We start from the raw sequence: 23,688 nt of genomic DNA on the forward strand, positions 1-23,688 counted from the left end.
CCCAAGCTAGTCGCCTGGCTCTAGCTCTCTCTAGCAACTTGCGGTACTGTCCGAAAAACGTAGAATCTATTGGACAACGACCGATGTCAGCACACTGAGCTCTCCATTCACAACAAATCCGTACCATCGGCCCAGTCCGGCATTGACTTGACAAAATCCGAGGTACCGTCCTCGAAAGGCGGCCTTTCCTTCTGCAGCTTCGCCGCGACTCGATCGACCTCATCCCACACCCTCAGCAGATTCCTGCCCACAATCTTCGCCGCATCCTCATCGCTGACGCCTTCGCTGAGCAGCGCAGCCACGAGGTCGGGGAACTTGCTCACGTCTTCCAGGCCCTTGGGCGTGCCTTCGATTCCATCGAAATCTGTGCCGAGGCCCACGTGGTCATATCCGATGAGCTCGCCGATGTACTTGATGTGCCTGACGACCTGGGCAAGCGTGACGTTTGGCTCGTACAGGTCCGGGATGCCGGTGCCGGAGTCAGAGGCAGTGCAAGAGATGAAGCCCGGGTTGAAGTTGACCATGACGATGGAGTTGCGCTCCTTGACCAAGTGCAGGATGTCGTCGGGCACGTTGCGCGGGTGCGGGCAGAGGGCGTATGCGGAGCTGTGCGAGAAAATGGGCGGTGCGATACTGCCGGCCCAGCTACCATCCTTGGAGCCGGCCAGAACGTCGCGCATGGTGTCGGGGCTGACGTGGGCCAGGTCGACGATCATGCCCATGCGGTTCATCTCCTCAATGAGGTCGCGGCCGGCGGCTGACACGCCACCCCAGTACGGGGAGCTGCGGACAGCCTGGCCCTCTTCGTTGGTGACGACGGCGGCGTCGGCATAGATGTTGTGGCAATTCCAGGTCAAGGTAGCGTAGCGGACGCCGAGCTGGTGGAAAAGGCGGAGGGTTGGGATGGAGTTGCCGATTTGATGCAGGCCTTCAATGATGACGGGGGCGATGTAGCGGCCTTCTCGGAAGGCGCGGAGAGCGGAGGCGCTGTCAGGAGTGGGGGTGAAGTATTTGGGGTATTTGGCGGCGAGACGGTGATACAGATCAAGCTGCTCAAGGGTTGCCTTGACGACTAGATTGGGGTCAGGAACGCACGGGATGAAAGAGGACAGGGGACTTACTGGGGGCGTAAGCCTCGTCGGAGAAGTCGGTGGCGTTGGAAGGGCAGGGCAAGAACGCGCTCCAGAACGCGCCGCTGCTCAGTCCTTCCTCGATGCGCGGCACGTCGACATGGTATTCCAGACCACCATTCTCGAACTTGGAGGAAAAATTGCCGGAATTGATGCGGTTTCGATACAGGTATCTCAGCATTATCATCAAGTCATTGTGGCCATCTGCACGCGATCAGCGACAAAGGCACGAGAAACCCCGACTGCAATTGTTACCGATCAACGGGTTCTCTCTGAGAATCCTGATGGCGCGGGATTCGACGGTTGTACAGTCTCGGGTAAGAAGGCACTTGAAGTCGTACTGCAGATAGCTCCATAGTGTCACGAGGATGAAGGCGGGGAACACGACAAAGTTGAAGAAGACGCTGGCCGGAGAGCGAGCGGCGCGACGCAGCGCAAGCCTCTTCTGGGAAGCAATGGCGTCCGGACTCCTGGTGTCACTCTTAGCGCTGGACATTTTTGCGGTCACGGCAGAGGTGGGATGGAGTTGACAACCTAAGTAGTCGCGATCGGCATGACGTCGGCCGAAAGACGGCGATCCCTGTGACGATCCATCACGACCAGGCAGCTCCAGCTCCAGGGGCCGGCTGCTACACCACCACGCCACCATGGCCATTATCTCCTCCTTCGCCATTGTCCGGGGCCTGTGCCTCTTCCACCTTACCCTCGCATGGTACCTTCTCAGTGCCCCGCGCGTCGTCGCGGAGCAGAACCTGGTCCTCCTGTTCGGAGAAGCCATGCGCATTGTAAAAATTCCCTTTGCGCCCTGCCGGAACCCACGCTGATGCATCTCCTGTAGCCTGAACCCACTCAATTCCTCAAGCCCAATTCCGCCTCCGCTTTTGCTGCCATCATCCTCGCTTTCCTCGGCCTCTCCGACCTCATCGCCGTGTCCATGGACGAGGAGATTGCCTTTCCTTACTGGGCAAACAACATCCCGCTCCGCCTGGCCTTCCTTATCGGCCTGACCGGCTACACGTACGCCTTCAAGCCGTCTCCTGGCCAGAGCCTCTTCAACCACGGCGTCGGCGATCCTTTGAAGAACAGGCTGGTCTTCACGTGGGGGTTCTTCGAATGCACTATCTGGTTCTGGGTATGGCCCCCTTTCCCTGGCTGGTTCATACGCTGTGCTGACGCTGGCTTCTAGGCATACGTTACTTTGAGGGACGAGAAGGCCAAGTTCGCCGAGCGTCTGCTCGAGAGGAGGAAGAGGGAGGCAGAGCTGCTGAGGGACGACTGATCTGAATCACGGAAGGAAAAAGAATAGTGTCGCTTCTGGTGGTCGTGTCTCACCCTTTTTGCTTTCCTTTGCATTCGCTCACTGGGAAAGCTTCCTGATCGAGGCTCCACTAAAGCTCACCGTCACTCCACCAGAGTCGCGACGCCGCCGCATCCGTCTCTGTCTCACGTCTTTGGCCCGAGGTTCAGGTCTCAGCAAGGCCTTGTCTCAGACATTCAACGCCCTTGCTGCATCTCACTCCTCTTTCTTTTCTCGCGTTAGTTCGAGATGGTGCGATACAAGGGACGCTGGCTAGTGACAATGACCGGAGCCCACCGGGTTTCATCAACGAAAAAAGCCCCCGTAGGTACATTGTAGAGATGTAACTTGAACGAACAGCTACTGCACTCCATCTCAGCCAAACGGCAAGGAGAGCTGAAGAGAGAAAAGGAAAATCTTGGCTGAAGAAATGTGGTGTACATATGGATGATGGAGAGGCAGAGGTTCTCACTTATGGTGTTCTTAATTGGTTGGATGATTGCTTCAACCTCTCACACCACGAGGCTACGATCCTGTAGAAAAAGAGTAGAGATGGCTTAATTATTCTGGCCTTTCGAGATATACTGTCGAAGTAGGTTCATATCATGGGTAGTTGAAGCCATCGTCCGGACGTGGATGTAAAATCATTAATTCCACATTTACACCCGGACGATACTACCCATGGCGTGAGCGAAAAATAAACTGTAGAGGAGTGTTGGGGATGGAACGGTAGATGATTGGTGGCCGCTCGGCGCTAAAAATCAATTCCGGCCTTTTGCCGCCACGCGCGAAGCTCGCGACTCGACGCGATAGCGCGACTTCTTCATCTCTCCATCACCACCTTCCTCCACACAACTCGCCGAAAAGCTTACCTACGCCTTCCGTTGCAGCAACAATGGCGGCTTCGGTCCTTGGAAAGCGCACCAGGAGTGCAGTCCCCTCTGCAGGTAAGCTCTTCCGTAAAGACGCGCTCGTGTTCGAGGCGTGACTGATCCGTATCCAGCCAACAAAGATTCGAAAACCACGACGCGATGCACCAGAAACAGCCAATTTGTAGTGCTGGACAACAGCGAAAAGGAAAATCCCTTCGTCACCCCGAAGAAGCCGCGCACCCCGAAAAATGTCGATTTGGGAGCCGACGAACTCGCCGATGAGGACCTGCCCGCTAAGCGCATGAGAGGAAGTCCTACGGTCCCGGCGAAACATGGCGCGATGCAGGGCAGGGTCGCGCTGTCTCCGGCAAAGATCAATTCGCACTTCAAGACTGCCAAAGTCAACGTGAGCACGGACGCGAAGACTTCGCATGACGCGACTCCTTCCACGCCTCGGCACCGCGACGCGTGCGCGAATAAAGTCGCAGTGACCCCCCGTCACCGCGTGTCGGTCTCGAGCAAACCTCTAACGCCGCGCACTCCCCGCACGCCGACGACGCCGCGGGCCTCTGCCACGACCATCTACAACGACGCGCGCCAACTCTTCATCCGTGGTTCTCAGCCGGGCCAATTGATCGGTCGCGAAGAAGAAAGAGACGAATTGCAGCAATTCGTGTCTTCACGCGTCGGTCCCAGAAAGTCCGGATGCCTGTACATATCCGGCCCTCCCGGCACCGGAAAGAGCGCCCTGGTCAGCGAGGTTTGCCAAGAGCTTGATGACGCCACGGTAAAGAGGGCGTACATCAATTGCATGAGCGCAAAGAGCGCGAGCGAGCTCTACGTCAAGCTTTTGGAGGAAATCGGCGAGGCGGATGATGTCTTGGAGGGCACAGAACAGGAGACTCTACGAAAGATCATGTTCAGGCGTGAGGTATCTTATGTGGTCACCTTGGACGAGGTTGACTACCTGCTCGAGCTGGATCTCGAGTTGCTCTACAACATCTTCGAGTGGGCCATGCGGCCAAAATCGAGCCTCATCCTTCTGGGCATCGCGAACGCTCTAGATTTTACCGATCGCTTCCTCCCTAGGCTAAAGTCTCGCGGCCTGAAGCCTCAGCTTCTTCCCTTCATGCCATACACGGCCTCCCAGGTTGCTGCAGTCATCAACTCGAAGCTCAAGGGCCTCCTTCCCACCGACACCACCGCTTCGGCCGACTTTATACCGTTCCTCCACCCGACGGCAATCCAGTTTCTCGCCAAGAAGGTTGCTGCTCAGACGGGGGATCTCCGCAAAGCGTTCGACATTTGTAGAAGGGCCATTGATATGATTGAGTCGGATACACGTGAGCAGCACGCGAGGAAGTCGGCGGAGGAGAGTTCGGATCCAGTTGCTACGCCGTCCAAGACCATTCTCATTGAGAACATGAACCTCTCTTCGCCTGCTCGGACGCCCACGAAGACTTCTCGGCATTCAGCTGTGGCATCCTCCCTTTCAAAATTAAGGGTGGAAACAGCCCCCCGCGCGACGATTGCTCACATGGCACGCGTTACTGCCGCTGTCTTTAGCAACGGAACCACTCAACGCCTTAAGAACCTCAACTTACAACAAAAGGCCGTTCTCTGCGCACTTTCGGCTCTCGAGAAGAAGCTTCGTGATGGCGCCGCCATGGTGCCTCCTTCTACGCCGTCACGGCACCAATCTGCGGCTGTAGCTGCGCCCACGATTAAGGCTTTGTACGACGCTTACGCTAGTCTTTGCAAGCGGGACAATGTTCTGCACCCTCTTACCAGCACCGAGTTCCGCGATGTAGTTGCCAGCCTGGAGACTTTGTCGTTGATCTCCGCGCTTGAGGGAAATGGCAAAAGTGGCAGCTTCTCTGTCCCATCAACGCCGAGCAAGCGAGGTGGCCGCGGTGGTGGGGGCTTCAGCGCGGGCCTTGTGGAGGAGAAGCGGGTTTCGAGCAGTGTCGGCTTGAAGGAGTTGAGCGGCGCGCTGGATGGTCCCGGTAGCGGTGTACTAAGGGGCTTGCTCAACGGAGAAGATGTTGCTTGAATACGCAGATCGAAGATGACATGCAGACTGACTGGTGTGTAATGATTGTTATTTTCTCTCTCTCTTTTTTTTTTCGGCATGGGCATTGCGCGGTGTTCTGGGGCGGATCAATGGGCTATGTGGGTGGCATACCGGGGCGCAAACGGTGTATGAAAGTGTGTCTGGACTGGCATACGGAGCATGTAAATGCTTGGATAAAGGATAATGATGAGATCAAACTTGCTTCCCTAGCTGCTTCATTTCCTGCCCGTGCATGCATGTACAGAGGGGTGCTTCAGCCGATGGCTAGCGCGAAGAATGGCAGGGCCTTAGAACATAGCGTAAGCATGCCTCAATTCCTTTTTTTTTTTACAAAAAAAAACAGAATATGTACGGGTAGCTGAAGCTATCGTCTGGGCGTAAATGTATAATTATTATTCCACATTTGCATCCGGATGATGGCTTCAACTACCCATGGTATGAGAGAGGAATAAATTCACGGTAGCCGTTGGCTGCAATATCCCCCTGTATACATGCAAGAATGACTCCGTCATCTTGAACCAATTTTCCCTGTCCGAAGTGCATACATGTTGCATGATCGGCCAAACCTGTCGGGCAGCAACACCTGAGTGTATAATTGACCAACTATGGACTCTGGGGAAGGTTTCCGGTGCATGTTGATCAGAATTCGGCAGCAGCCACGCTTCTGTGGCTGAAACACATTCAGGGCGACGAATAGCTTGCATGGAGGGGTGACAGGGCTGTTGAATTGTGTCAGGTTCTTGAGGGCATGTGCGTCATTGGCCTGGAGCTGTGCAATCATTTCCCCATTTCGCGAGCCGAATTTGCCAATGGTACCTCGTATTGTTTGTCTTATCGCTCACCTTGGCATCGACGAGGGTGGTGGTTCGAGCAAGGCTCAGATGTGTACATTTCCAATCCATTTTCGTGTAGGTGACCAAGTACCTAATTCTGGCCCAAGTTGTGGAGCCCATTGTTTCCCGATTGACCGAGGAAAAGTAGAAAATACCTCTGTGAACACCGTGGAGGGCCGCCCCAGGACTTTTGATATTTTACACATGCAATGCACAGTCGCCTTCCTTCTTCCTCGCGTTTCCCCGCGCCTTTGCTATTGGTGACGCCCCCCCTCTTTTACCGAGTGGAGGCATTTACAGCACATCGCTCAGGAGTTCATCTTGCCCACAGCCTCTTTTGGGACTCTGGACTGCACCTCGCTCCAATTGATGCGCCTCCACCACGCCTCCAAGAAGTCCTTCTTGCCGGTGATGCCCCAGTCAGGCACCCAGACGTGCTCCCAGGTGTTCACGCACAGGGCGGGGATGATGTCGGCACCGCCAGGGGCGCGATTGCGGGCGGCCTGGCCGGCGGCGCTGTGCGGGCCCGTGACGCCGGCTGAATTCTGAATCTGGTTCTGGCGTACGTAGTCGGCGCCGGAGAGGCCGCCGGCGGAGTGGGCGTTTTGGGTGTTCATGTCGACGGGCTGCTGGCGCCAGTGGGCATCGGACAGCGGCGAGCCGGCAAGGTAGGTGGGCACGATTTTCCACGAGCCCTGGTTCAAGGCGTAGCTCTGCCTGTGCCACACCAGCCACACGAAGCCCGGGCCGAACATGGCCTCGGCGGTGGCGAGGAAGTCGGCCTTGAAGATGTCGAGCGAGGAGAAGGATGTCGTCAGGGATGCGGCGAGCTCATTGGACATGGACGTCTCCCTGTCGGTCTTGCTCGACGCGTTAGTACGGAAAGGACGAGGGCGGTGGCGAGGCACGTACGATGGACTGGAAGAAAAAGTGGTTGTTGAAGGCCATGGAGGCGTAGTTGAAGGTCGAGGCAAACAGCGGTTCGCGGGCGGTTTTGACGGCAACGGTTTGGGTGGAGTCATCTTCGAGGGCGGTGCCTGTTCGGACGTCAGCGCACAGCTGCAGTCGCGAGGACGCGGCGTGGTACCGGCGACTTTCTCATTGAGCTTGTCCACCATCAGCTGCTGGTACTTGGACCAGGCGGTGTTGAAGCCAGTGGGCGACAGCAGCTCTGGGATGCCGCTCTCACGGAAGCGCTCGTCGTAGTTGGCGAGATGGGGGACTTCGTGGATGGCACGGCGCTGAGCGAGGCGCTGCTGGCGGTGTTAGCAGGCGGGCGCGCGGGCGGTCAATTGGGCTGTGGGAAGCTCCGTACAGTGCAGCGCTGGGCGGCGCGCAGGGGCTGCTGCGGCCGGAGAAGGCGGGCGAGGATCATGGCGCGCTGGGTTGCGGAGGGGGAGGGCGGGCGCTCAAGACAGCCGTGCCGTCGACTTTTCCAGCGCGCAGATGATGCTCCGGAGTCGAGCGCACGGGCCGCCGCCAGCGCTCCACCGTCTCTCCCGCCCGCCGCCAGCGCGCGCCCTCAGCCAACCGTTTGCCCGCGACGCGCCCGCCCTACAACACTCCCAGACTGCGTTTCACACGCGCGCTGCCAGCGCGCCCGCATAGCCACCCACCATGCGCGCTGCTGCGTTGGGCATCCGAGGCCCACCGCCCTGCATCGCGCCTCTCGGCGCCTCGACAGGCCTGCTCTGAGCCATGCTGAGACTCGCATGGCCCTGGCTCGACGCGCCTCTTGCGAAAAACCGGGCAGCGTCACGGTAGGCAGTTTGCTTCCTTATATCCTCCAGCCGCCGGCCGGCTCACTGCTTTTCCCTTGTTTGCTGCAAATCCACTTCCAAGTCCACCCACTTCCCTTCTCTTCTCTACGCGCCCCGTCACGTGTGGCCGTCTTTCCTTGCCAGTATTGTTTCCGTTTCTCTTGCGCGTTTCTCTCTCTCGCCCACGCCCGACTGGCGTCCTTACCCTAGAATGGGCCCGAAGAAACTTTCCGCCATCTGCATCGTGTCCGTCGCAGTACCAGCAGCTTCCGCCCTCGCCCTCGCCGTGGACACGGGCCTGCTCCGCCGGGCGGACGCGGCCGTTTGCGGCGGCGATTCTGCGCTTTCACAGTGCGGCAGCAATTTCCCCAGCTCCTTCTGCTGCCCCTCGAGCACTACATGCACCGCTCTGAACGACGACAGCGGCGCTGGCGGCGAGGCGACGTCCGTAATATGCTGCCCCGAGGGCCAAGACTGCAAGTTCATCAGACCCATCACTTGCGACATCAACCAACAGAATGCCACTCTGCACCCTTCGAACGCCATCCACACGACCAACCTCACGGCCACGCTGGAGACGTGTGGCTCGGAATGTTGCCCCCTGGGATACAAGTGCCAGAGCGGTCTCTGCGCCATGATCTCGGCCAATGACACCAGCGGATCGTCGACCACATCCGCTGCGCCTTCGTCCACTTCCATTTCGACTCCGACCGGTGGATCCGTCACGTCTGGCTTGGGCCCGGCAGAAACATCCGCGTCGGCTACCCCGTTGAGCGAAAAGCACGGGGGAGGTTCTAACAAGGGCGCCATCGCCGGTGGGGTCATCGGCGGCATCGCGCTCGGCATCCTGCTTACTGCCCTGGGAATCTGGCTTTGGAGGAGGCGCCAGGCAGCGGAAAAGAATCCTCGCTACAGCGGCGACTTCGGACCCGTCTCCCGCACCGTTAGTGACCCGATCTACAACCCTGCCCTCGGCGCTCGTACCGAGTTCCTGCGCCGTGACGCCGCTAGCCCGCCGGGCAACGCGAGCATCGATCACACTCTTCTCGGGTCACCCTTCTCCCCGATGAAGGAGATCAACAAGGCCGGCGGGCTCGGCCGTAACGGCACAATGACCACCACGAACACGTCGCACTCCTCGGGAAGCGCAACGCCCCTCAACCCGTATGGCTATGCTCGTCCGAACATCCCCAAGCGCAGCCCAAGCAAGCCGTACGGCAACCTCACGGCCGGCCCCGGCGGCGGCATGGCTGCAACGTCCCCAAAGTCCCCTCGGATACGCGGCCTCTTCTCGCGACCATCAAAGTCCAACCTGAGCGAGTATCCGGCGCCGCCTGCGCTACCAATGGCATCGGGCTCGGTCAGCCCTAGTGTGTACACGCCGACTCCAGCACCTCGCGGCCCGCAACGGCAACGGAGCAGCTCCACGCGCAGCCCGTCAGGGGGTCGCCAACCCATGGGCCCGACACGCAACTTCAGCCTCGGGCCGCGTCGCTCGCAAAGCCTGTCGGCCCGCGGTGATATGAACCGCGAGCGTCCGCGGACAGGCTCCACGGAGACGATCGATGTGCTTATGACTGGCTCGAATCAACCGAGCGGCATGGGCTTCCTGGCGCCACCGCCCGGCATTCGCGTGCCTGGTGAGCGGCCTCTGACAAGCGAAACGACATTCACGCGGCTGATGGAAAATGCCGGTTATGGACGAGAGAGCCGCGACCAAATCAAAGGATGGGGCAACATGGGAGTGGCCGGTCACGCTGCAGATTCCCCACGTAATAGGATATAGGACGGGCAGGTAAGATATTGTATGGCATTGAACGACGTTATGACTCAAGCATGTATTGGCGGCATTCATTCACTCCTTTTAATCTTGCGGGTACGGGACCTCACGACGAGGCTATGATGAGCATATTGGGCGGCTTGTTGCTTTGGTTCTGGGAACCGGCAGTGACTATATTCACGACCTTCCTTCACTTCTTGTACGTCTTGTCGAAGCTTGATGCGTTTGACTAGCGGGTAATTTCTGGGAGAAGATATTGGGCTGGGCTCTACTGGTAGAGTTGGTCCTGGTGTTTTAATGCAGCAAACGAAGAAAGAAAGAAAAAAAATCAACGCCTTGATTTGGTGTAATTCCTTTGTCCTCGAGATCGACCGGACTCGAGGGCCGTCTCCTGCCGTTGCTTTCGTCTGTTGACGCTCTCGACATATGCGCGTCTTCACCTGCGGTTCGGTCTCGTCTCGACCTACGATTGGACGGTCACGGGCAACAATCACCACCCCCCGAGAAGCTCTTCTACCGCTTTAATGGCCCGCTGTAGTTCAGTACACCCTCAGTCGGAAGCTTGTGTTTCGTTCCCCCAAAGCCCGGGCCATCCAAAAGCTTCTCGACGCGCTTTTCAAACGCTTCGATCATAACGTTAGCCACCATTGGCGTCACCGTCGTCATCATCGAGCTGTATATGGGATTGGCAAAGGCAAACTCGATGGCGAGCGACACCTGCGTTTGCTTCGCAGCCTGGCCGGACGCGGACTTTGGCGGATCGGTGGGATTGGCGGCGGCCCGCGGCGGGTGGTAGGGCAGAGGGGTCACGGTCCAGCGGGTGAGCAGGTGGGTGAGGATGCCGCCCTGGCCGTCCGTGGCCTCGTTCTCGGCGGGCACGTCGTGGTGGGCGATCTGGTCGGGCAGCAGGCGGGTGCGCGAGCGGCCGCCCACGGCCTCGACGATCTCGCCGGGCACGCAGTAGATCTTGGAGGCGAAGGACTCGCTGATGCCGCCCCAGCCGACGGCCAGCGTGGCTTCGGCGGGCCAGCGCGTGCCGGAGGCGGCGTCCGGGCGTGACCATTTGGTCACGTCGGAGCGCTGGCAGTAGGGAAGGAAGGTCTGGTACGCCGACACGTCGGCGATGATGTTGTAGATGGCAGCGCTCGGGTAGGGCAGCGTGCGCGTCGCCGTGAGGGTAGACGAAGCGCCGGAGCCAGCGGAGGCAGAGCTGCCGAGCCCGGGAAAGGGGATCGGGAAGAATGACCTGGTCTGCTGCACGCTGCGAGGGGCCCGGAAGAGAGTGGTGGCGCGCGCAGGCGCTGCGATGCGGAGCGCCTTCATGGTGGTGGAAGTGGGTGGGCGCTGAGGTTGTAGAGCATGCGATCGGTCTGGAGGAGGCGTTACAATGGCTCTATTGTTTTAGCTGGTGCTCCCCATCATGTACCAACATGCGTCACGACGGTCCAATGGGTGTCGGCAGTTTGTCACTTGGGACCCTGGACGCTAGCGTCGACGGCTTATCGATAAAGGTTCGACGTAGGTATTTTCCGCCGTCTCGACTCTTCCATCCACCTGCAGCACCGCCAACATGACCGAACAGCCCAGCCCCTCTCCTTCTCCCCCCGCTGCGGGTGCGCGCTCGAGCAAGAAAACCCCGAAGAGCCAGCTCTCCAAGGGCATGGAGCACATCCGCTACGCCGTGACCGTTGATCCGGCCGTCGAGCAGCAGCCCTCGACCTACGGCGTGCCGAACTCGGTCATCGAGCCCGTCCGCAAGCCCGCCTCGTCGCGCTCGCACGACCCGTCCAACAACCAGAAGCGCAGCGACCCCTTCCAGTTTGGCTCGCGCTACCTGGAAGAGGGCGATAACATCTTCGAGTTCAACGCCTGGGACCACGTCGAGGTCGACGACGCCTACAGAGAGTTCGCCGAGTGCCAGTACTCGCAACAGCGCGAGAACCCCGTCTCCGACTTTGACAAGCAGCGCTTCAACGGCGATCCGGCCAAGTGGTGGAACCTGTTTTACAAGAACAACCAGAGCAACTTCTTCAAGAACCGGAAGTGGCTGTTCCAGGAGTTCCCCGTGCTGGAAGCCTTGACGAGAAAGGAAAGCCCGCCAACGCTCATGCTGGAAACCGGCGCGGGTGCGGGAAACACGGCCTTCCCCATCCTGAAGCTCAACGAGAACCCCAACTTCAAGATTCACGCCTGCGATTTTTCCAAAACTGCCGTCGACGTCATGAGGAGGAATGAAGCCTACGACAATGGCGTGAAGATCCAGGCCGACGTGTGGGACGTGGCCGGCGAAGGAGACCAGAGCTTGCCCCCGGGCATACAGGAAGGCACTGTTGACGTGGTGCTCATGGTCTTCATCTTTTCCGCCCTGGCTCCTTCGCAGTGGGCCCAAGCTGTGCGGAACATCTACCGTGTGCTCAAGCCCGGCGGATACGTGCTCTTCCGCGACTACGGCCGCGGCGACTTGGCGCAGGTGCGCTTCAAGAAGGGCAGGTACTTGGACGAAAACTTTTACGTGCGCGGAGATGGCACGAGGGTGTATTTCTTCGAGAAGGAGGAACTGGAGAAGATCTGGGGTGGCAACCTCAAGACGCTCTTCGCAGAAAAGGAGCCCAATGGTGGAGACGCCGCCGAGCAGATGGAGAGGTTAGGGCTTGACGAGAAGGCGCCGGCCCTCGAAGAAGTCCCCACTTTCGACATTGAGTCGATCGGCGTGGACCGCCGCATGCTCGTCAACCGCCAACGCAGGCTCAAGATGTACAGGTGCTGGATGCAAGCAGTCTATCGCAAACCCGGGGGCAGCACACCGGCCATCCTCAGAACCCCCGTGAAGCCTGATGCTGAAGCGGAGCCGACTTCTTAGAAACCAGGCTCTAGGTCCGCAAAGGAAATTTAAGAGTCGAGAGCTTGTGAAAAGAGAGAGCGTGTACGGCGTTAGTGTATTTATACCCGGTTTACGAACACATTACATATGAGAATAGATAGGGGATTTTTAGTGTTTCAAGCCGGAGGTCTTCCCTGCATACAGTCCCCTTTCGCAGCCGATGGCTAACACGAAGAATAGCAAGGCTTTAGAATGCAGCGTAACTATGCCCCAGCTCTGCTTTATAAAAATAACATACATGGGTAGCTAAAGCTATCGTCCAGACGTGTATATAGAATTAAAAATTCGACGTTCTCGTCCGGACGATAGCTTTAACTACTAATAATATAAGTGAAAAATAAATCCACGCTAGCTATCAGCTATATAAGGGGACTGTAGGAAGTAATCTACTTTGTAAGGGATGATGTCCTTCCTATATTATGGTATGCTTTCTGCTCCATGTCTATTATATAATTTATTACCAGCAACTACAACCCCGCTCTACCTTATAAAAATAATATATATGGGTAGCTGAAGCTATCGTCCGGACGTGAATGTATAATTTTTAATTCGACATTTTCGTCCGGACGATAGCTTCAACTACCCCCGGCATGGGCGAATAATGAAACGATGGTCTTCGGCTGCAATACCACTCTGTAGACCTCAGAAATCCAGGTTTCAGACAGGCAACAATGTTCCAGAGAAATGAGGAATGGCATGGTTTCTTTCATCGGCCACGAGAAAGTTATGAATGGATGCATATGCATGTGTACCGGCACTGTAGCGCAAACCCAACGCCCCCCAACTACCTTCCAATCTATGCTATGAATGATAAACGAAAGGGGCCAGAAGTCGGAGCCATCGTGCATTCATGTATTCGTCAGTTCATGCTGGGTCTCCCCGGTTCACTCCTTCAACACACCACTCTCCACCGCCGCCTCGACGATGTCTTCCTTCCTGATGCCGCTCCTTTCACACATGCCCCTGAAGATGCCGCCGTCCTTCTCCCAGAGCCTCAACGGGCTGTCGAGCTCCGCAATCTGGCCCTGGTCCATGACGCAGATGCGGTCATAGCCGATAATAGTGCGCAGGCGGTGGGCGATGCACAACAGCGTCTTACCGCGGAAGCCCTCGACGATAGTGCGCTGGATCTTCGCATCCGTCTCCATATCAACCGACGACGTCGCCTCGTCGCACACGATAATCTGCGCCCCGCGCACCAGCGCCCGTGCCAGCGCCATCAGCTGCCGCTGGCCCAGCGAAAAGTTCAGTCCCTCCTCGTCCACGGTGCTGTCGAGGTGGATCCGCTGCGTCTTGTCCTCCATCTTCGCCTCCGCGCCTACCAGGTCGGCCTGGCGCAGCGCGCCCCACAGCTCAAGGTCTGTGTGCTCGTTGAAAGGGTCGAGGTTGGTACGTATCGTACCGCGGAAGAGAGTAGGGTCCTGCGGGATGATGGCAAGGCGGGAGCGCAGGTCCTTGAGACCGATCGTGCTGATGTTGACGCCATCAATAGTGATGGATCCGCCCGACAACTCGACTAAGCGGAAGAGAGTGCTCATGATAGATGACTTGCCGGCTCCGGTGCGACCGACGACGCCGATGCGCTCGCCAGGAAGTACGTGCATGTTGAGACCGCGGAGGACGAGCGGAAGGCCGTCACGGTACCGCATGTGTACGTTGTCAAAGACAATCTCGCCACGTTCGGGCCAGGTGGGTGCGACGGGGCTCAGGTGGAGGGGAGGCTCCTGCTCCAGCTGTGTGCCGTAGTGGTATATGCGCTCGGTCGAGTTCATGTTGTTCTCGACTTCAGCAAGCTGCCGCACCGTGAACTGGATCATCTGGACAATGGACAAAATGTACGATAGAACGAGACCAGCGATGCTCGGGCTGACATCGAAGCGCTGCGTCACAACCAGGATACCGGTAACGAAGACGAGCATATTGCCAATGGCATCAAGACGTGTGCTAAGCCAGCGCTGGTTGGAAAAGGTCAAGTAGTAAGCCGAATCCATGTCGTCAACGGCCTCCCTTATTGACTTGGAGAATCTCGACTGGAGGCCGTAGGCCCTTACCGTAGCAACACCCGAGACGGCCTCGGTGAAGCGTGAGAAAACGGTACTACGCAGCACAGATTCGTGACGCTTGATCTCCCGGGCAGAGGCTCGGTAATAGCTAGCAGAGAAAATGAAGAGGAGAAACAGCGGGCCGAGGGCGATGGCAAAATAATGGAAGTACGCGATGATGAGGGCGAAGACGGAAATAATCATGGCCATTGTGAGGAGAAACATGCGCATAGAGTCCGTGAGAGTATTGTCCATGGTGTCGATGTCCTTGGAAAAACGGTTCGTGATCCGGCCGAGGGGGGTGGTGTCGAAGAACGACATGGGTGCTCTGAGGACTCTGGTAATGGCTTGATGCAGCATGACCTTGGAGCCTTTGGTGCCAAACACAGACAGAGCAACGGAAAAGATGAACATCAGCAGCGCCTGCGTAAAGCCCAAAGCGGCGTAAACACCAATCTGGAAAGTGGTCAGTAAGATCCCGCATCCTATGCGTCCAACAGACTTACGTAAATGCCTTCCGAATACCCGAACTTGTTCGACGTCCACCACGAAAGCCACAAGCTTGTAACGATATTGGCGCCCTGCGACATGATCAAGAGACAGAGGACCAACGGAGCAATGAGGATAGAGCCAGACGCCTTGATGTATGCCGAATAGACGCTCCAGGACACGCTTTTAACCGCCCTCTCTTCAGCTTGCATGAGCCCTTGAGCAGGCTTTTTGGGCGCCTTCTTTTTCACGTCCTTCTTTTCTTCTTCGATCTCGTCTTCGTCGTCGGGCTCCTCTTTCTTCTTTTCGTCGTCTTCCACAGCCGTCGATGCCATGAGCTTTTGGAAATCTTCGTTGCTTGCCTTCAGAGAGTCAAAGGTACCGACTGCAGAGATGCGACCGTCGTGCATCAACATGATGCGGTCACAGCGGTGAAGGACGTGCAACTGATGAGTAGCCAGGACCCTGCATTTGTTTTCCAGCAGGCCGCAGATGGCGTTGTCCATGATATGGCGGCCGACGTGCGCATCGACAGCCGACAAAGGGTCATCCATGAGAATGATGTCCGCATTGAAGTAAATCGCACGCGCGATGTTGATCCTCTGCTTCTGGCCGCCGGACACAGTAATTCCCCGCTCACCGATTTCGGTCTGATCTCCGTTGGGCAGCATATCAAAATCAGCCCGCAGCGCGCAAGCATCAACGACCCGGTCGTACCACTCTTGGTCGAACTCCCTCCCGAAGATGATGTTTTCCCTGACGGTGGCGTTCTGGATCCAGGCGTATTGCGGGCAAAAGGCCCGAGTCGAACCAAGCATGAGCTCTCCGGAAGTCCGGCGCATGTCTCCAGCCAGAGCGCCGAGAAGTGAGCTCTTCCCCGATCCTACGGTTCCGATGACGGCGATGAGCTCGTTGCGAGCCACTGAGAAATTCAAATCTCGAAGCTTGAAGGGTTCCTTCTCTTCAGGCGTGCTTGGCCCGCTCGGGTCTGAGGGATCGTGCGCATCGCCGCTCCTCCGGGCCTCCTTTGCGGCCTTCTTCTCCGCAGCCTTGGCCTCCTTCTTCTCCTGCTTGATCTGCTTCTGGCTCCTGGGGCCTCTGCCTGGGATCTGATCCGGATCTTGAGAAGGCGAGCGCTCCCAGGTGAAATCGGCATCCTTGACGAGAATGGCATCCTTCATGTCGTCCTTCCATCGGATGTCCTCGTCGGCCTCCTCGGCAAGAAGAAATTCTTGGATCCGCTTGATGGAAGAATAGGCATCGATGGTCTGACCCAGGACCAGCGGCAGCAAGTTGAGAGGCAGACGGAGTGAGTTGAAGAGGGCCAAAGAAGAGAAGATGGGGGCCGGGTCGAGCATGTGGTTCGACAGCGAATAGGTGATGAAGGACAGCATAGAGGCGAAGACAGGCATCGACATGCCGACAGCATTGATGCCATTGCGAATGGCCAAGACTTTCTGGATCATGCGGATTTCCCTGTTCCTGATGGCGTCGATGCGCTCGAGGAAAGACGTTTCCCAGCCAAAGTACTTGACAAAACGCACGGACGAGAGAATCTCCTGAGTCAGGCTCACCCTCTGATCGGTGATCTTGTTGATGCGGACTCTGCGCTTGAACAGGCTCTTTATGGCCTTGCCGAGGAGCGGGAAGGTGATGACCAAGAGGCCAAAACCAGCAAGCGCGCTGTAGGTCAGATTGTACAGAAGAAGCGCCAGAGTGATGAGGATGGAGATCGGAGAAGTCCAGATCATGTGAAAGAATGCGGAGGCCTGGTCGACGCGGTAGGTGTCGACAGACATCAGGTTGATGATGCGGCCGTTGCCCCAGCCAGTTCCGTCGCCAGCAACGCCCTTGACCGGAACGCCTTTGGCCGGGCCGCCCTTGGCAGGCTGCTTCTTCCGGCCGAGCATCTTCTCGTACCACCTTCGCTCAGCCTCGGAGCCGGGCTGGATGTGGGCGGGCGGAGCGACATCCAGAGCTTTGCCGCCGGCCTTTGCCCTGCCAGAGATGCGCAGGGCCTTGTCAAAAATAACCGAGATCAGGGCAGCCCTGGCTTCGCCGCCAACCATCATTCCTCGATACAAGAAGTGGTTGGTGCACAAGCTTTGGAGGATTTGCATACCCGTGATGCCGAACACGAGGCCAAGCCCGCGGCCGATCGAGGGCGCAGCATTTCCTGCTTGCTGGGCGAAGTAGGCCTCGGTGGCGAAGCTGATCAGATAGCGTAGGGTAAAGGGCGAGAGGACCTGGACGATGCTGGAGACCAACTGGCAGACGCCGCCGAGCCAGAATTCGAACTTGAAGGTCTCGTACAGGGCGCCGGCTAGCGGGCGCGGGTCGCCACGAGCTCGCCGGCGGTCGAATGACTCGACGAGCTTGGCCGACAGCACATCAGCGCTGCGGCTGGGGTTCACCAGCCAGATGTCGTTCAGCTCGAGGGTTCTCTGGTAGCCAACCTGCAGCGCAAACGGGTCAGGCCCTGCCGAATTGCAGAGAAAAGGGCGTCGCAACTTACCGACATGAGCGGGGCCATCCATTGGAAGGTGAGCAGACTGAAGAAGCCGGCGCCATATTCTCGCGAGACGTCACGCTCGGTGGGCACAGGGGGCTTGTTTCTCCTCTTCAGCGGATTCGCCCTGTCGAGCCAGCCGTCGTGCGGCGCCGACGAGCTCTTCGCGTCCACATCGTCGTCGCTGGCCGCCGACGTGTTGGAGCTGTAGCTGGCGCTCTTCTCGATGCCGGGCGGAGGGACCTTCTCGTCTGCGGTGGCGACGGGCCCGGAGTTAAGCGTGGCAGCAGGGCGGTCCGTGGCCGCGCCCATTTCTCTTCAGGTGGTGACGGGGACGCAAGAGTGAGGTCGAGCAAAAGGAGAAACCATGACGGCAGCGTGGGCGGCAGGCGGCATTATGTGTGGAGATGCGAGGACTCGAGCGCATGGAGCTACGCCTAACGCCGGCCGGATATTTCGTCCATGACGCCGTTATACAAACCAACAGTCATTGGTCAGCGGGCTGCGAGTCCTGACCTCAAGACTCAGGCTGCAGCCCGTGTGTCCTGCATCGGCCTCTCGCCCGCCGACGGAGCGATTGCGCTTATCAATCCACTATTCCCCACATGCCCACCTTCCCGTCCGAGCCCTGCGAATCCCCGAATCCGCTGCACGGAAGGAGCTAGCCTGCCTGCCTAACCGTCTCCACGAGGATTGTGAAGGAGGAAAGAAAGGAACAAAGAAGGCTGCACCCGGCCTTGCATCCGCGCCTTGTCCGCGAATACGTGCTAAGAGGATACGAAAATAGATGGCGTCCTGCGTCGAGGAAGACTCGTCTGTGCGCTTGCTGTCTGGCCGGCAGCTTTCGAACGGCTGACCGGTCCCCGAAGCCTCGCCAAGGACAAGCACCACCACGTAGCCGCACATACAGAGGGGTATCGCAGCCGAAGGCTGGGGTAACCATGCCTCAGCGCTTCTTTTTTTAAAAGAAAAAGAAACAGAAAAAGTAAAACAATACGTGGGCAGTTGAAGCTATCGTCCGGACGAGAATGTCGAATTAAAAATTGTACAAACACGTCCGGACGATAGCTTCAACTACCCATGACATGATCGAAAAACAAATTGATGTAGCATCGGCCGGATTCTTCCATGAACCACTCCGTTTGCTGTGTGCTGGTGATTAGTCATCTGGTCGTATATATTCTACGCTACCTGCTGGTCATTCGTCACAAATTAACGCTAACCTTTGGGTGCAATACCCCTCTGTAACGCAGCCGCACGCACGTCAAGCCTGATAGTCAACTTGTCCGACACGCCTCCGCACAAGATCAAGACCAGCACTCACTACTCAAAATGATTTCAAGCATGTCATTCACTATTCTGCCATCCTTCGGTGAGCCAGCCGTCTAATGTGAGGAGCTACCAACCGCGCCTATTCATGGTGTATGCAGGGTATCAGAAACATCAAGTCGTCCAGAGCGTGGAAAGAGATTCCAATCCTGCCCGTCTAGTTGTCCACGCCAATGTGCACATTTTTCTCACCCGGAGGAAGGACCCGCTCCTCCTTCTCTCCCTTCAGCTGCGGCAGCTCATCAATTGCCTCGCGGATGATGTTCAGGGCCTGCTGAATCTGCTCCTCCGTGATGACCAATGGCGGCGCGAGACGGATGATGTTCTGGTGAGTGGGCTTGGCCTGCTTCGTGTCAGCACATGCTTTTCTAGGCGGATTCTGCCACTTACCAAAAGACCCTTCTCCTTGAACAGCATGCACAGGTCCCACGCGCTGTGCCCGTTCGTCTTGCTCTCGTCAATGACGATGGCATTGAGCAGACCCTTGCCCCGAACGAGGCTGATCATCGGGCTGTTGAGATTCTTCAGGCCCTCGCGGAAGATGTTGCCCAGCTTCTCGGCGCGTTCGACCATGTTCTCCTCCTGAATGATTTCCAGAGCCCTGATGGCCACGGCGGAGCCCAGAGGGTTGCCGCCGTAGGTCGAGCCGTGCGTGCCGGGCTCGATGGTGAGCATGACCTCCTTCGAGCCCAAGACGCACGACACCGGGTACATACCGCCCGAGATGGCCTTACCGAGGAGAACAAGGTCGGGCTTGATGCCGCTCCACTCGTGGCAGAGCATGCGACCAGTGCGGGCGATACCGGTCTGGATCTCGTCGCAGATCAACAACACATTGTGCTTCTCGCACAGCGCCTTGACTTCGCGGAGGTAGCTGTCGTCGGGCACCACGATACCCGCTTCACCCTGAATCGGCTCGACGAGGAAGGCAGCCGTGTTCTTGCCGTGGGCCTCCAGCACCTTGCGGACATCGTCGACATTGTTGTAGCGGATGGGAGCCTTGCTGACCGGGTCCCAGCTGCCAATTCCAGGCAGGTAGGGACCGTAGTTCTCACGCGACTCCGGGTCAGTCGACATGGTGATGGCCGCAAACTGTAGCATCCGATCAATCTCCGCGTCCTACTCTTAGCACGTTGAGAGACTTACAGTGCGTCCGTGGAAGTTCTCCTGCACGCTGAAGACGAGGGCCTCGTTCTCGGGGATCCCCTTGACCTTGTAGCCCCACTTGCGTGCGACCTTGACGGCAGTCTCGACGGCTTCGGCACCCGTGTTCATGGGCAGGACCATGTCGAAGCCAAGCGTCTTGGTGATGTACTCAGCGAAGCGCGGGAACACATCGTTGTAGAAGGCACGGCTGCTCAGAGTGAGCCGCGAGGCCTGCTCGGTGAGAGCCTTGACAAGCTCGGGGTGGCAGTGGCCTTGATTCACTGCGCTGTATGCGGACAGAAAGTCCAGGTAGTGCCTGGGCTGGATCAGCGACGGCTTTCTCGAAGGCCGGAGATGCGACTCACTTTCCCTCGGGATCCCATACCGAAACGCCCGATGCCTTGGAGAAAACGACGGGCAGCGGGTGGTAGTTGTGGGCAGCATGCTCATGCTCGGCATGGATTGCGGCCGAAGAGGAGGCGGCGTGCACGCCGAAAGTGCTAGCAGTGCCGTTGGTGGCAGAGACTGCGGAGGGGGCCATGGTGGTCGGGAGCAATGCGATGGGCGGGGCGAAGAAAAGAAAGCTGGGATGCAGCGGAGGGGGGCTGATATGCGATAGAGAAAGGTGGGAAGCCGGGAGAAAAGGCGGGAGGGCCCCCTTTTAAGCGTCGGGCTCACCGTGTCAGAGGAAAAAAACCAGAAACTGGCTGGTGCCGTGACTACCCGGGGCGCCCGTCTATAACTGCGCATAGGGGAAACACACGGTGTTGAGCTTGCTCCAGCTCGAGACCTAAGGCTCACGCTCGCGTCGTCCTGCGCTTAGCGGCTACAATTACGTGCACGTATCAGCACGGCTGCACAGGGGCCCCGAAAGTGCTGAAGTGGCCCGCTTTGGGCGCCCTGCCATTGGCTGCCCGCGCCCCGCCTTCGGCCTTCTCCCCTCGGCTTGCCCCCAAGCAGCCGTAGCGCCTACACCCTGGCTCAGATCGCCAGAGAGCCTCGAGAGGCTGAACCGCCCCCGCGCCCCCAGACGTGCTGTGACGCGGCACCGATTGGCCGTTGAGTTGCTCCGACGTCGGGCGGCGCTGCTCCCGTTGGCGGGAACGTCACAGCCTACCGCTCGCGGCGGGCGACACATGCACTGCTACACCATGCTGCCCGTCATCTGCACAAGTGCTGTGGCCGGCAATTACAAGCTCATCTCTATCCAAACAGCCGGCCCCTCGGCCCTATGGAAGAATGCTGCCTTGGCCAGTCTCACGTGCAGCATGCTTTGACGCGACTGTGGCACCCCACATCTGCTCTCACCGTGGTTACGTAGGCAACCGCATGCGCTCGCGGGGTCGGCTAGCGCGAAGAATAAAAGCATGAGCGAAAACAAATCAACGCTCCGCGCAAGAACGGCGCGCGAACAAGCAGGCCACCAGCTTGCCCAAAAATACCATGTGCAAGAAGCGCTGCGCCCCGCGTTTCAGCTGCAGATCCACCGACCAGCGTGTGTTGGTCTCAGCCCACGCTGCCAATCACGCGAATCCGCAAGTGTCTGCCTAGAGCGGATGTGGGACGAGGTGCCAACACGTATAAGAGAGGTGTCCGTTGTCCGTTGCCCGCTGTGCTGCTGTCCGATTACCAGCTTCCCAGAACAGAAGGTGGGGGCTCGTCCATCTTCCAACGCCATCTCCCGTCGCCATCGAACATGGCGGGCGACGATTCTTTCTCCATCATCTCCCAGTCCGGTGGCGAGCGGCTGTTTGATGAATACCACTCGCAGACGGCTCGCAAGACGGTCGACTTGGACGTCCAGCTTGTTTCGGCCTTGCGTGCACAGCATCCGCAGTTGATCGTCACCACCATCCCTGCGGAAAACTGCCCGCTGCTCCAGTTCGCAGCCGCTGGCCACGCCACGGCGGAGCTAGACAGGGAGTCCGAGCCTGTTATTCAGTGGCGGGGGGTCAGCAGCGGCGGTCCGTCGTCGTCAGTCTCGATCGCACAGGCCAACTTTTTCGCCAAGTACCACTACCGATGGGGAAATGAGGACTTTATCCTGTACGTCGTCACCATCGGATACTCGAACCTCCAATACGTCTTGAAGGAGCCCGTGGGCGGCGAGACTCCTTCGTCGCCCTCGTCCGTCGTCGACGCACTGCTCAGGACGATTGGTACTTGGATGTCCCAGTCCAAGGCGATCTACGTCTACGATGGGTACTGGACCAGGAGCTCGGAGCTGTGGAAGCAGGTTCAGAAAGCGAGCTGGGACAAGGTCATCTTGGACCCAAAGATGAAGAAGTCGCTCCGAGACGTATCCAGGAAATTCTTTGACAACCGGGGTGTATATGAGGACTACGGCGTCCCATGGAAGGTAATGACACGGCGCCCACGGCTGTTTGTGTGCTAATGTTGCGTAGCGAGGCTTGATTTTCTACGGCCCTGCGGGCAACGGCAAGACGATTTCGATCAAAGCCATGATGCATGAGCTTTCCGAGCGCAATCCGTCGGTTCCAACGCTGTACGTCAAGAGCGCTCCGTACACGTGGATGCTCGGCGACGTTTTCCGCCTGGCGAGACAGACGAGCCCGTGCCTTCTCGTTCTCGAGGACATTGACACGATCGTCACGGAACAGAGCCGAAGCTACTTCTTCAACGAAGTCGACGGGCTCGCCTCGAACGACGGCATTCTCATGATTGCCAGCACCAACCACCGTAAGCCCAAGCACCTCGGATGCACGCCGACTCTCTAACCCGACCAGTGGACAAACTCGATCCCGGTCTCACCAAGCGGCCGAGCCGGTTCGACCGCAAATACCTCTTTCCGCTGCCGTCGAGGGTAGGTTTGCCGCCGAGAAAGCAGGCATGGCGTTGCTGATGTTGCGGGCAGGATGAGCGGGTCCTCTACTGCCAGTACTGGCGGGACAAGCTCAAGAGCAAGAAGACGATCGACTTCCCCGAGAAGCTTTGCCCGGCGATTGCCGACATCACGGACGACTTCTCGTTCGCGTACCTGCAGGAAGCGTTTGTAGCAACGCTGCTGCAGCTGGCGCACTCGGGAGAAGACGGCGAGTCATCGGATTCCGAGGACGAGGGCGCGGGCTCGCCGCTGGAGAGATACGAGCTCTGGCGTGTCATCAAGAAACAAATCCAAATCCTCCGGGACCAGATGCACAGCTCTAAGCCAGCTGTAGCCGAAGCATGTGAAGCAAGCTCTGGGGGAATGTTCGCATCGGCACGCGAGGAGATGCTTCCGCTTCGAGAGCTGGGCAGCGGCTCAAGCGCACGGGTTGTGGGGCGGGATGCGTTATCGGAGCTGCATGACGTGGGGCGCAGCGGGTTTGGCAAGGCTGCGCTCCCGGGGTTCGTGGGCGACGGATGGCAAGTGGACGCATAGTTGATGCGAATGGTGGTAACTAATCAGCAACTAAGCTCCGCGTACGTGGGTAGTTGAAGCTACTATCCAGACGTAGATGTGTATTTAATAATTCAACATCCACGTCCAGACGATAGCTTCAACTGCCCACGTACGGCGAGCGATTGCGAACGATCATGGCGTGG

The 23,688-nt window shown here is 58.1% G+C and overlaps 10 protein-coding genes across 10 annotated transcripts; 5 read left to right on the forward strand and 5 right to left on the reverse strand.

The window, feature by feature from the left end:
* Positions 1-107: 107 nt before the first annotated feature.
* Positions 108-1,626, reverse strand: LTHEOB_11996 (Membrane dipeptidase; the record flags this gene model as incomplete). The annotated part of the gene is made up of 3 exons (XM_035508813.1): positions 108-1,072; positions 1,122-1,334; positions 1,386-1,626. 3 exons carry the CDS (start codon positions 1,624-1,626, stop codon positions 108-110), a joined length of 1,419 nt encoding a protein of 472 aa, XP_035365409.1.
* Positions 1,627-1,777: 151 nt separating this feature from the next.
* LTHEOB_11997 (Increased loss of mitochondrial DNA protein 1) lies at positions 1,778-2,409 on the forward strand (the record flags this gene model as incomplete). Its single annotated transcript, XM_035508814.1, has 3 exons — positions 1,778-1,915; positions 1,969-2,262; positions 2,317-2,409. 3 exons carry the CDS (start codon positions 1,778-1,780, stop codon positions 2,407-2,409), a joined length of 525 nt encoding a protein of 174 aa, XP_035365410.1.
* Positions 2,410-3,322: 913 nt separating this feature from the next.
* Positions 3,323-5,352, forward strand: LTHEOB_11998 (ATPAse AAA+ type core protein; the record flags this gene model as incomplete). Its single annotated transcript, XM_035508815.1, has 2 exons — positions 3,323-3,374; positions 3,431-5,352. The coding sequence occupies 2 exons, from the start codon at positions 3,323-3,325 to the stop codon at positions 5,350-5,352; spliced, it is 1,974 nt and encodes a 657-aa protein (XP_035365411.1).
* A 1,162-nt stretch (positions 5,353-6,514) lies between these two features.
* Positions 6,515-7,581, reverse strand: LTHEOB_11999 (Fe superoxide dismutase; the record flags this gene model as incomplete). Its single annotated transcript, XM_035508816.1, has 4 exons — positions 6,515-7,066; positions 7,119-7,243; positions 7,294-7,459; positions 7,522-7,581. The coding sequence occupies 4 exons, from the start codon at positions 7,579-7,581 to the stop codon at positions 6,515-6,517; spliced, it is 903 nt and encodes a 300-aa protein (XP_035365412.1).
* A 596-nt stretch (positions 7,582-8,177) lies between these two features.
* On the forward strand, positions 8,178-9,752 carry LTHEOB_12000 (Gpi transamidase component; the record flags this gene model as incomplete). Its single annotated transcript, XM_035508820.1, has 1 exon — positions 8,178-9,752. The coding sequence occupies one exon, from the start codon at positions 8,178-8,180 to the stop codon at positions 9,750-9,752; it is 1,575 nt and encodes a 524-aa protein (XP_035365413.1).
* A 507-nt stretch (positions 9,753-10,259) lies between these two features.
* On the reverse strand, positions 10,260-11,069 carry LTHEOB_12001 (Polyketide cyclase dehydrase; the record flags this gene model as incomplete). Its single annotated transcript, XM_035508821.1, has 1 exon — positions 10,260-11,069. One exon carries the CDS (start codon positions 11,067-11,069, stop codon positions 10,260-10,262), a length of 810 nt encoding a protein of 269 aa, XP_035365414.1.
* A 247-nt stretch (positions 11,070-11,316) lies between these two features.
* LTHEOB_12002 (Actin binding protein) lies at positions 11,317-12,606 on the forward strand (the record flags this gene model as incomplete). Its single annotated transcript, XM_035508822.1, has 1 exon — positions 11,317-12,606. One exon carries the CDS (start codon positions 11,317-11,319, stop codon positions 12,604-12,606), a length of 1,290 nt encoding a protein of 429 aa, XP_035365415.1.
* Positions 12,607-13,511: 905 nt separating this feature from the next.
* On the reverse strand, positions 13,512-17,979 carry LTHEOB_12003 (ABC transporter; the record flags this gene model as incomplete). Its single annotated transcript, XM_035508823.1, has 3 exons — positions 13,512-15,125; positions 15,176-17,614; positions 17,674-17,979. 3 exons carry the CDS (start codon positions 17,977-17,979, stop codon positions 13,512-13,514), a joined length of 4,359 nt encoding a protein of 1,452 aa, XP_035365416.1.
* A 1,174-nt stretch (positions 17,980-19,153) lies between these two features.
* LTHEOB_12004 (L-ornithine aminotransferase) lies at positions 19,154-20,683 on the reverse strand (the record flags this gene model as incomplete). Its single annotated transcript, XM_035508824.1, has 4 exons — positions 19,154-19,339; positions 19,387-20,088; positions 20,143-20,458; positions 20,508-20,683. 4 exons carry the CDS (start codon positions 20,681-20,683, stop codon positions 19,154-19,156), a joined length of 1,380 nt encoding a protein of 459 aa, XP_035365417.1.
* A 1,155-nt stretch (positions 20,684-21,838) lies between these two features.
* LTHEOB_12005 (ATPAse AAA+ type core protein) lies at positions 21,839-23,524 on the forward strand (the record flags this gene model as incomplete). The annotated part of the gene is made up of 4 exons (XM_035508825.1): positions 21,839-22,501; positions 22,548-22,842; positions 22,890-22,966; positions 23,018-23,524. 4 exons carry the CDS (start codon positions 21,839-21,841, stop codon positions 23,522-23,524), a joined length of 1,542 nt encoding a protein of 513 aa, XP_035365418.1.
* Between the last annotated feature and the right edge of the window lie 164 nt (positions 23,525-23,688).

The sequence above is a fragment of the Lasiodiplodia theobromae genome (genome assembly GCF_012971845.1).
Source record: "Lasiodiplodia theobromae strain AM2As chromosome Unknown scaffold_56, whole genome shotgun sequence".
NCBI classification, from domain to species: Eukaryota; Fungi; Ascomycota; class Dothideomycetes; order Botryosphaeriales; family Botryosphaeriaceae; genus Lasiodiplodia; species Lasiodiplodia theobromae.